We start from the raw sequence: 12,566 nt of genomic DNA on the forward strand, positions 1-12,566 counted from the left end.
GGGGTTGTCTTTTGTTACGGTAGCATTATAAGGAGGAAGAATATTTCAGGATATTTCGTATTGAAAATAATTGAAATGTGGGTTAAAAATTGATTGATATTGATAATATTGATTTACGTAATGCGATTGAGAAGATAAATGACTAAAGAAAAATGACGTCAAATTTGTTTAGTGTCAAACATTTATGTCATATCTTAAAAATAATTAAATTGCTTTCGATTTTCGTATTGCTCAAAATGAATCAACTGTATTTCAATTATGTTTCAGAGTCTGTTGACAGCGTCCAATTACCTCAGCAATACATCATCCTCTTATTCTATAAACCATTACATTGACCGCGGGAATTGCGCGAATACAATTTCATATTACTACAAAGAAAATAACGGCTATCGCTAAAAAGTAACGGATCGTCTATACTGTAACCGAAAATGAAACGGTTCAAAGTATAGTTACAGTTTCCAGCCGAATCGGCAATCTAATCCAATGTGTTTCGAATTTTAGGTACCGTTCGGATCTTCAAAGCGAAGGTATTGTACGAAATTCGTCATAATGTTTCTAGAATTGTTGCCCACTCAAAAGGCACATACACCGTACGATTTGTTAACACCATAGGTCCGCAAAGTCAGGTAAAGAGCTAAAGAGACAGAATTTGTCTGGTGGGAGTCAGTTCTGTTATAGTAGGCCACGAAGCAGCACTCGCGTTCCTGGTTGCATGCTCGCGACTCTCTCTTCGCTGCTGTATAAGGTCTGTCTAAGTCTTGAGTTGAGTTTAACTCCAACCAATCCCTTGTTTAACACTCAACATTTCTTTTTTCTACCAAAAAAAAGAGGATTCATCAACTCAAAATTCGTCGTTTTCTACTCACGACGAATTTTGTGTTCTAAACAAGGTGTTCTCCAGTTCGGATTTGTTCACCACTGAAAACTGGAAAAGAAACTCTACGCCAAAGAAAAGCTGCTGACAGATCTGGAATTGAATAAAAAAGAAAAGATCAAGAGAAATCAAAATTCGAAGCCGAAGAAGTTGAAAAGTTTGGGAGAAAGTTTCTGTAGAAATATCGAAAACATTGATGACTTGACGTGCTGCAAAACCTATTTATGATAAATAGTAATTAATTCGAAAGTCCATTGATGGCCAGTTAATCCGCGAGTTACAGACAGACTCCACGAGGTGTTTTTGATAGATGAAGGAAGTAATTAGGTTCGCGGAGAAGACATCGTTGTCGAATGCATTGCGGAGAAGGTGCTGCTGATAATCAAAAGATTTATAGGAAGCTGTTGTCGGTAGCTTTGCGTGCAGGTGTAGGAGAAAGTGTCATATGCCTCGGTTTGTGCCGATCATCTCTGACTTCCTGGAGTCAGCAGAATCGGGTTTTTAGTTTTTCGGAAAATGATGGAATTTTGAATGCAATCTTCCGTCCCGGATTTGGAGCGTTCAGAGTCGTGAGATGATCGGGAAACTGCTCCTGGGTCTTTGGATTATTCAATGGATCAACCTCTTCGGTAAATTCTTTTTCTTTTTTATCAACACCGAAGAAAAACTTTCTTATCACCATAACAAATATTTTTCAATTCGAATTTTTAGTAAACAGAAAGTCTTTCTTTGACTGTAGGTATACAGCAAAGAATATTCCAAAACATTTGTCTGACAAATTTATAAGTCGAACAATAATATTGCAGAATGTAGACAGATGTAGAGGACGTTTATCTTACTTTATTCTCACGACCGAAGAACATATATTGTATTTAAATAATTTATCTGAATCTAATCAAACACAAAGAAAGTCCACTAAAATTAAGTTAATTCACTGAAAAACATGTTTAATACGGACACTGAAACGATTTAGTTGTTATGGAAGCAATCATTTCTTTTGTTATCCCAAAAAATGTTGCTTCTTTTAGAAAAACTTAACGAACATTTTATTGAAGTAAAAAATCCCTATGTTAAGACAACAAATTAATGTTATTGCTTCCATATCGACCTATTTGTTTTAATAGAAACAAAATTTTTTATCGTTTTGAAGCTTACATCTCCGTTTCAGTTAATTCGTCTACATTGTACTTTTTTCAATTCAACTGAACTGAATTTAAAAGTAATGCGTCTAAATATAAATTGAATTCAAGTTTCAAATAAGAAAAGTTTTCCTTTTAAATAATGTTCTAGATTCTTTATTTTCATACAGAAAAGTGATTTCTCCAGAAAAAACATAGCTCTTTCTTTATTTAGGTTCTTATTTTCACATCAAAAGTTCATTATCAAGTTCTTATATACATACATAAAGAATAAAGAATGGCTATGGAAAATTGAATCGACTAAAACAGGTCATTTTACTTTTTATCGCTGAAGGAAAATCTGTAATTAAATTCTTTTCTTCGGTTGGAATATAATAAAAATAATAAAAATGGAACTATATGATGAAGTTGCTAAGCCATTAGTATGAATCAAATACATTCTTTTAGACTTCGGTTTAAATAAAATTTCATTCATTCATTTAATATGTGTCATAGTTTGAATTTATTTCATATTTCATTATCCTCCTATTATTTACTTAAGTCGAAAAAAATGTTTTTAGGATTTCATTTTTTTTTTAAATATTTGTTTGTGTTGTATTGTTATTTTGTCTTATTGCTCACCAATATTTGCCGATTTATGGCCTCTGCTTTTGAAGAAGTTGATTTTGAGCATGTCTAAATTATTTGCAAACTAAAACTAATATCAAATAATAATGTTATGATATTAAATTTAAATTTCATATAGGTGAACTGAAGTTTATTAATATTTTAATCGATGTAATAATTTTTTCATGTTGCAACTTGAAATCTTTGCCGTAATTTGGAACAAATAGAGCATAAATAATTTATTTAATTAATTTATTGCAAAGGACGAATATCGAATATTTAGTTTGAAGATGATTTTAAAGAATATACTATTATTGTGCAACTCCCTTAAACATTCCTCATTTGAGTAAATAGGTTTCATGGTCGAAATACTTAGGAAGATTTTCCTAATTTAAAACATTCTTTTGCAATAAGAACTCTAAGTGTATTTGCATGTTCTGTAATACAAGGATTATGTTGGGTCAGTGTGTATGTAGATTGAGAAGACATCGATGCGGGTAACTGTACAAGTAGTGAAAGCGATACTTACTGACACATTATTTATATAATTTCTTTATTTATGAGTTATATATGTCATGCTAAAATTTATACTCAAGATTATTTTTAAACAATAAAAATTATCTCATCAAATTCCTAATATTCTAAACGTTAATGTTTACTATATAGGGGTAATTATTAGTGTCGTTTAATTTTTTAACTGCTATCCTCTAACAGCAAAACGAGCACTTTAATAAAGGAGAATTTTGTGAAGGATATTTCTATGGCGGTAATTATCGTTTTTCGCGACCAACAATAAACAATAATTATCTTTTATAGATTTTTTTGTAATGAATTAGCTAAAATCTTACCTCTGTCAAAGTGACCTTCTACCCACATTTATATTTTTTTGTTTTAGATTACGCAAATTTCTGACATCCATCTTCCACATTTATAATAGTTAAGTCGATGCAATCTAAATGCATTCTAATTTTTAAGTGCACTTTCAAATCTTATAAATTATCATCAGCGAATAATATTTTTCGATTAAGCATTTAAATTCTATGCAGGAATGCGATTGGGATCAACGACTTTCAATTTAACCTAATAATAAAATATGTGCCGATAAGACTCTCTGTATAAATTTCAATAAAAAGGGGTAATTATTTTTCAATTTTATGTATATTCCACATTGCAATTGCAGACAAAAAAACAAATTAACATTACAGCCTGTAGATTGCGCTGTGAGCAAGTATTTAATTCCTAAATCTTTACATTATATTGCGAGACACACTTTATAAACTAGTTGGAAAAAAATGTAAAAATTGGAAGATTTTCAAATTTCAAATAATATTTTGCTTTTTAAACAACCTTAAATTTAATCGCCTTTAATTCGTTTTACATTCAAATTTATATCTTTAAAAATTGCCGTGCTCTCAAAATTGAAGAGACATCAAATTTAAATTCTGTAATTTTTTATAATTGGTGATCAACTACAAAAGTATTTGTTTTCTAATGATCCAAAATAAAAATACTGAAACAAAGTAATATCTTCAACTCTTCAATCTTAAATCAAAATATGGAGGATTAAATTCGAGTATTTCAATTTAATTCAGTTCGAAAATGTATGAGTTTATTATCAGCTACTTTAAAACCATTATAAAGAAATTTCCCTATTACAAAATTTGTTTCATGTTTTGCTATTATGATTCAAACGTAAGATAATTATTTTTTTATGAAAGACACTCTTTTAAATGTAATTATTGTGGTCGAGTGTTGCAGCATTTTTAACGGGTTATTCTCGTGAGGATTTCATACTGATTGTGAGAAATCTTTAGTGCTGTTATAAAAAGTCATAATAAGAACCCTGCGATATTAGGGATCTATTGGACTGACAAAGAGTACACGCACAAATGTATCACAGGAGTATATTAGTTTTATTAAAAATTATGATTTCATTCAATTTTCGTATTTCTATGTTCAAGTTTTAAAGTATTACATTACTAATTAACCAATTCAAACTTCAAAGCTAATAACTTCTAATAATTTAAAAAATTCAAGTTATAACCACTGATGAAAAACCTATTAAACATAAATAACTCAGATAATATGATACGGATAAAAACTAGTTCTACGGAACGTAGAAAGTCAGGAAAAGAGTAACGTTATTAAAATTTCAAATAATAGCTTAAAATTTGTAATGCATTTTTAAGATTTGTATCTATATACAACAGATTCCTGTTCCTTCTACTCATTCTTTTAATTGCAGTATAGTAGCATTATCATTTGTAATTGAATTTCTCTAAACAAACTTGTGTAATAAATATCTTCCGATTAGAAAGAGTAAGAACTCAGGTACAAGTTCACTGAATTAGACTCAGACGATTGCTATAAAAGCAAAACAATTTTTTTAGAATATGACTGAAGTGATTTCCAAGTGAGTTCCTCGGGAATTTCTAACTTGTCACAAACCGATACTTTCTCCCATGAGGTCTGTTTATACATTTCGTACTTCTTGTTTCACACAAAAACTTCCAAATTTTTACACCTGAAAGTTTGCAATTCTTAATGCATCTTACACTGGTTGCTTTTCATTCTGGAAACCTTAATGTTCTATTCGTTAAGTACTTCGAATTCTGAGTTTTTTCAAAATTAAATGTGTTCAATTTTAATCGTTAAAGAATTATGTCAAGAGCCAATCTTAAATTGTTCTAAATTTCAAGACTAAAAAAATAAACATAAGTCAATTTTATAATTCTATTCGAGTTTTTTCGATTTAAACTTTGAAAAACAGAAAAAGTGTGTGACTATTTTAAATGTTTCTAAATTTTTAAATGCTTTACATTCTTGAATAAAACAAGCATTTGTTGAAATTTTAATCCAAAAATGTAATCGCCCAAATTGAAATCCTTTTATTTTAAAATCATACCTATATGTTTTAAAAATGTAATACTACATCGATTCAATTTTTTAATTTTTCAAAATACGAATCGCTTTACGTTGCGTGCATTACATATGAACGCCTTTAATTGAATGCTTGAAATTCAGACATGTTGAATGTATCAGATTGAAAAACTTCAAATATTTATTACCTTCGATTGAAATTGCTTCAGAATTTAATTGTTCAAATTTTGGATTTTACAAAATAGATCAATTAAATCATAAAAAATGTGTTCAAACATTATGAACTAGTACTGTTATGTCATAAAAGGTTCAAAAATAGCTCAATCAGTTCGTCTCAAGGACGCGGACAAATACGTTAAATATCGTATTGCTGTATTTCAAATATGAAAAAAGTGTTTCTCATATGAACAAGGTACTTTTTTGTTCTATAAATGCAAAAAAAAACTACTCTTAAATAGACGATCTATTTCAAAATTCTATAAGTCCTATGGATATGAGGGCTGATCGCTTTTGATTTAATATATATTTTGTAACTTTAGTGAAATCAGAACTTTTCCTTTCTAAATTAAAATACATTAAAATAATAATGTCAAACTTGAATCACTCAATTTGAATAGTTTAAACATAGAATTTCTGGAATTTGTAACTACTCGCAAACAAATATAATACTTTCTCCTTAGAGTTATGTACACATTAAATGTTTTCCATTTCGCAGACAAAACCTCTCATGGTCCGAGAACATTCGAAGAAAGCAAACGAGATTTTTTCTAGGCATAAAAGAATACAGATTTGCGTGTACTTTAAATTAGACATTACACTATTGTTACCACACAGAGGTAACAATTATCTGCATTTTTGTTTCCATTGGTGTTCTCAAGATTCCATTGTAGGTGAAATGAATTACATGGAAAGTAAATGCAGTCGTTGAAACTTAATGAAATAAATAAATAAACCTCAATGAAAGTAAGCTTGAGTTGAATAGAAGGTTGAAAGGCTTGTTTTGGAAGTTTGAAAAACATTTGAAGATGTTCTTGTAACTTTCGCGGTTTTTAAATTAAATGAGTGTGAATCAAGGATATTAGCTATATGAATGAGTTCTGTATTTATAAACTTAGTCGAATACAAAAAAGAGGACCTAAATAATTCAATAAATTTAAATTGACTCTCTGAATTAAGAATTTGTTTTTTTGCTTTAGGCAACAAAATTAAGAAAACCTTCTTCTAAAATTCATTTATTTAAAACAAAAAACTTTTTTTTTTAACAAATGAAAATCGTTGAAATCACCCGTATTTGGTTAAAAAATCTAAGTTTTAGAAGGAATTGAAAAAATAGCAAATAAAAATGTTTATCTACCTTTCCCCTGTTAACAGTTGCATTTTAACCATTATAAATTGTTTAAACAATGAATATACAACTAAAATGAGATAATTCACTCTTCACATTCATAAATTTGGCCAAGGCATTCAGAAAACACCATTAATTCGCGTCATTACATGATAGAAGATAATGAATTGTTTAAACAATATTAAACATCTTGGAAAAAATAATACTCAAGGCAAAATTTTGATACTTTTTAAAAAACAAGCAAAAAGTACGATTTTTTCAGCTTTTTCTGTTAAAAAGTTGGATTTAAGCAACAATAAATTGTTCATGCAATAAGAAAACTGTTAAAATATAGAAACATACGCTCTAAAGTCATTGAATAGACCATAGTATTAATAAAATACCCTACTCTCTAAATCTGAATCAATGAAATTTCACTGATTCAAATAGCTAGAAATGGGTCACTGATAATCAGTGAAAGGTTACTTATTAAATCAGTGAAATAACCACTTTTGAGGCTTGGGAGCACTGCACCGTGTCAATTCAGCAATCATAATACAAGAATATTTAAGTACATTCAATAAAAAAATCATAGTTAAAATTTAAAACCCTTAAATATCATCAAATGTTTCAAAAGGTGAAAAGTTTCGATGCTTTTAAATGACAAACAACCTCACATATTATACTTTAATTTCAAGATTAGACTTTCAAGTACAAACTCGTTAATTAAGTACTTCCTATACGAGTTAGAATATATTTATCCTGCATTTATTTCAGCAGACTAACAGCCCGAAAATTAAAAAATTTATTTCATTAAGGAATACTTCTTGCTACTTAAGTAAAAGAGTAACAACAACGCTTAACTTAAAAATTTAGAGGTTATGCTTCACACGATTTACTCTGGTGTTACTAAACTGATTAGCGAATAAGTCCGAACTCACTGATTAATCAGTGAAATGTCTACTATTTCAATCAGTGAATTTTTCACTGGTTCATATTTAGAGATTAAACTCGCGATATTCTATGGAAATAAACTGGTTCAATTGAATCAGAAATGGTTTAAATAATTAAATATTAACTAAAAAATACATCAAGTCTTTTAATTTATTCGTCCATAAGGATCTATGAAGAAAAATGAGAAAACAGTAATATTTAAGGGCAATATTTCGAAAGTAGAGCCTATACTTAAACTTTAAGTAGTCTATTTTTTTTGAAAATTTTTTTCTTGGCACTTACTTCGGCCGTCCCTTCAATAATTTTTAAAATTTCCTATTTAAACATATTTAATTTAATTTCGCATTTTTTGGAAGTATCGCATTATCTATTTTAAAACGTTTGAAAGGAGAGGAATCTCTAATTTGAAACGTTTTCAAGTAGGTAATTTGATAGTTCCAAGCACTGCGAAATAATTTTCTTTTCTACGTTAAAATAATTTATTTTAGGATTGTGTATCGCGTGAATAGGGGAGATTAGTCCTAAGTCGGCGCAGTAAGAGTTTTTGTCGAAAACAGAGGGTAAACAGGATTTAATGGCGCTTTAATGTCTTTTGTCAGGTACCGCGATCTTTCATCAATAATTCTATGTCGTTCGGATGATTCCGAGCAGTGTGAAATGATTTTTGCTATTATTCAAAACGGTGGTCCTACGCCGGCACCCCCTTGCCCTGAGCCCCCAATGCGCGACGAAGCTCAATGGGATCACACCTTCATTTCTTGCGTTTAAAATTACGGCCCATAACTACAAGAAAATAGAATCAGCAAAAAGTCAATGAGAAAACACAGACAATAAAAGGACACCTACCGCAGACAAGCAACATGCAATCAAAACACAACCAAACTAAATAAAACCAACATGAGACGAGTGACATGGAATTGAAACAACGAAATAAAATGATAGACAAAGTTTGGTGTCGAATCAGGACCACTGCGAACGTTTACAAATTTCATGCTATTACGCACACGAAACAAATCCAAATGAAAAATCGACTTTATCAGGCGAAAGCACGAAGAACAAAAAAACCAACGGACTTAATCGATTAAACTTTTCATAACATTTACACACCTGTAGCTGCTTCACAAGAATAGAAGAAAATTGAATTCCGTTCGCACAAAAAAGTGCCGACTTAGGAACACTCTCGCCTACTATTAAAAATCGCTGCTGACATTGAAACAGACATTGACGTTGAAAAAAGGATCGAGGAACTTTAAAACAATAGCTTTAAAGCCTATTCAATTTCGCATCTTATTGTCCATAACAGTAATATTTCTGACCTTTCGAAAAGAATATAAAACGTGATAAGCATTTTTTTTTCAATGCAAGAATTTCTCGAATTTTGTACCTTGATCATCGATCTTGCGGGCGACAGTGGCAATCACAGACTGTAACTTGACATTTGCGACATGGGCATTTTTAGTCATATCTCGAGAACAAGTTTATATTTTTTAAGTTTTATTCTTTAAATGAAAGATAAGGCCATGAAGATTGTGTGGTAAAAATTTCATATTTTTCCTATATATTTTCTAGGTCATGCCGCAAGTTGAAGTCGAGGTACTAAATTCGAGAAATTCTTGTATTGTTTTTTTAAATTCTCACTTGGTATATTATTTTCAAACTGTTAAATCTATCTCTATAAGAGCTAATTCAACGCTGGATTAAATAAACTTTCAAACAGTTAAAAAAAAAGTTTTTTGCTTTTTTAACGAGTAATCACATTTCAAAGTCAGCAGTGAGTTTTAATAGTACTCGCACTGGTCGTACTGACAAGGTAGTGTAGTCCGGACTATAAAATCAGGCTTCCTCCTCTCCAGTAAACTTTCATTTACTTATTTTCAAATTAATCACGCAGGATTTATAACATGTAAAGAAGAGAAAAAGCAGAATTTCTAATGGGTGACCTCTGCCTTTCAATAACTGTCATTTCGCGGTCCACATGCCGATCAAGTTTTAACTCTTGAGCGAGGTCAGTTTGATTATCGTAATAGAGTAAACGGCCACCGTGAGAGTTAGTTAGGGGGAGATTACTCTGGAATTTTCACGTCCTCTTTGCTTTCAGCAATTTTGAGATCAGCAAATATTAAAAAAAAATATCATGCATCAAAAGTTAATCTCTTTTGCTGGAGATATAAAAAAATTTTCGGTTGATATCCGAAAAATGTTTTTTTTTAATAATTTATTTTTGAACTAAGTAGTTTTAACTGCACTGTAAAAAGTTTTATGTAATTTTACCACAAAGATCATACGACCTAAAAATACCAGTGATTACTGTGGGAAATTTACCAAAATTAGGTAGAAATAACACGATAGTGTAAAATCGCACACAGATGGTAAAAAGCAGTTTTGGAGAATGGAATTTTAAATTCGCCTTTTGAAATTACAGTGACACTATAAAACGCCGCATGTAAAAGTTTGCGCATGCGCAATGACCAGCCCCGGTATTTTGAATCGCTTGATGTATGTTTTAATTAAATCGAATCGGAAGAATAATAAGATATATAAATAAAAGGAGTCATGTTTTTATTAGGCAGAAAAAAAAAATTTCGTTTTGTTTCGATTACAAAACAAATACGCATAAAACAAGGTTATTATCAGTGGGCGAAAAAGGGGCATCCTAATTTATATCAACTGCTGTCTAAGCAGGTATAACCTTCGAAATTATTTTTTTTCGCAAGCATGCTAAACATGCGAATAAATTTATTTAAGTAAAACACATTGCGCGTTGCCTTTGTGATGCGCTCAACCCAGCACAATCCACGATTTCAATTCTAAAATATATCCGAATGCAGCTAAAATTTTGCACAATTTGCACTGAATTTACTCGCAGGCCCCGCAGGTTATCAAAAGCCATCAAGCGTTCAACAGCGGAATTACAAGGATTATGGAATTTTACATCGCTGCTGTAAAACGTATTACACTCGTCGTGTGAAATTACACTAATCCTTGGAAGCTTACATAAACGTTGTGAAATTACATTTTTAATTCAGTTATACTTTAGTGTAAAATTCCCAAAAAAATCATTGGTATTTTTATCTCCTATGATTGTTGTGGGAAAATTACACGTTCATTGTAAATTTCATTCGTTTATGGTAAAATTCCTTTAACAATCACTGTCAATGCAAAAGAAACGTGTAATTTTCCCAGAACAATCATAGGAAAAAGTTACAGAATGAAATGTAATTTTCAGCAATATTTTTTACAGTGTGGTTACCAAATTGTTAAATTTTCAAGCCAAAAAGATGAATTTTCGACCAGAATATATAAATAATGTAATAGTTTATATTTAGATCAAAAGAGATATTTCGGGTTTCACTCGTGTAAAAAACTACGAATTGTTTGCCGACGTTTCGTGAAAATTGCAGTTCACATCTTCAGGGCTGACCTGAAACTGAGGTATCAGGTCATAATGTTCTTAGGTATACTTTCTACGATGCCTGTGATTGGACAGAGCGCCCCACCGTGGGGACTGGTCGAACTTGATTGGCCAATCAAGTCCTTTTTAAAAAATCCGGGAGAACGGAAAGCCAAATCGGATTGGTATTATATCCATTGTCCCTATTGTTGTTATTAGGGTGTTTTAAGATTTCGATTGCTTCTCTATGTTTTCTTGGAAATTTGTTGTGTGCTTTTGCAATGATTGTTGTTTCATCAAATAAAATGTTATGACCTGTTTCAATATGATGTTCAGCTAGTGCTGATTGCGTGAAGTGTTTTAGCCTGACTTTACTTTCATGTTCCTTCATACGTTGACTCGCCGCTCTCCCGGTTTCTCCAATATAAACTTTGCCACAAGAACAAGGGATTTTATATACTCCTGGATCACTGAAGGGTGTCTTCTTATCTTTAGGGTTATTTAGTAGGTGTCCTATTTTCGCAGGTGGTTTAAATACGGTTTGGATGTTGTGTTTGTTGAGAATTCTTCCTATTTGTTCTGTGACACCTTGGATGTAGGGTAGAGTGGTGGTCATTTTTCTCTCTCTTTCTTTCGTAGGTTGTGTTGACTTGTTTTTTTGAGTGTGTTTTCTTATTGATTTATCAATTTGTTTGTTTGTGTAATCGTTCTGTATTAGGATTTGTTTAACGTTTTGTAATTCCTTTTGTAAGTTATCTTTGTCTGTTATGGAGACAGTTCTGTATATAAGGGAGTTCATGACCCATTGTTTTTGAGATGGGTGATGGTGGGAGGGGGCATGTAGGTATCTGTTTGTATGCGTGGGTTTTCTGTAAACTTCATGTCCTAATGTGTTATCAGATTTTTTGTAAGCTAATACGTCCAAGAAAGGCAATTTTCCGTTTTGTTCTATTTCCATGGTGAACTGGACCTAAGGATGTAATTGATTGATAAAATCGAAAAACTTATTTAGTTCATCTCGTCCATGTCGCCAGATGACAAATGTGTCATCAACGTAACGGAACCAGAATTCTGGTTTAAGTTTGGCTTGGTTAAAGATTTTAGTTTCTAGATCTTCCATAAAAACATTGGCTATTACAGGTGAGATAGGGGATCCCATTGCTGCCCCTGAGGTTTGTTCGTAGAATTGGTTATTGAACGAGAAGTAAGTATTATTGAGACATTGTTCTATCAAAGGTATAAGCTCGGAAGGGAAATTTGTGAAAGATTTAATAATATTAATTGTATCCGAGATTAGCACTTTTGTAAAAAGAGATACTATGTCGAAACTCACTATGATGTCTTGGGGTTGAATGTGAATCTGTTGTATCTTTTTAATAAAGTCAAATGAGTTTTGGA

At 31.1% G+C, this 12,566-nt stretch overlaps 1 protein-coding gene across 2 annotated transcripts in view; it reads left to right on the forward strand.

Annotated features, from left to right (window-relative positions):
* The first annotated feature begins 685 nt into the window (after positions 1 to 685).
* LOC117177021 overlaps positions 686 to 12,566 on the forward strand; it is a 63,582-nt gene continuing 51,701 nt past the window's right edge. The window contains exons 1-2 of one of the 2 annotated variants that reach the window (XM_033367477.1): positions 709 to 745; positions 829 to 1,503. In XM_033367477.1, coding sequence (XP_033223368.1) covers positions 1,449 to 1,503 — 55 coding nt within the window. In that variant the 5' untranslated portion in view covers positions 709 to 745; positions 829 to 1,448. Of the gene's footprint in view, positions 1,504 to 12,566 lie in introns of both variants that reach the window. The other variant, XM_033367476.1, reaches the window with a different exon arrangement.

The sequence above is a fragment of the Belonocnema kinseyi genome, chromosome 7 (assembly GCF_010883055.1).
Source record: "Belonocnema kinseyi isolate 2016_QV_RU_SX_M_011 chromosome 7, B_treatae_v1, whole genome shotgun sequence".
Classification (NCBI taxonomy): Eukaryota; Metazoa; Arthropoda; class Insecta; order Hymenoptera; family Cynipidae; genus Belonocnema; species Belonocnema kinseyi.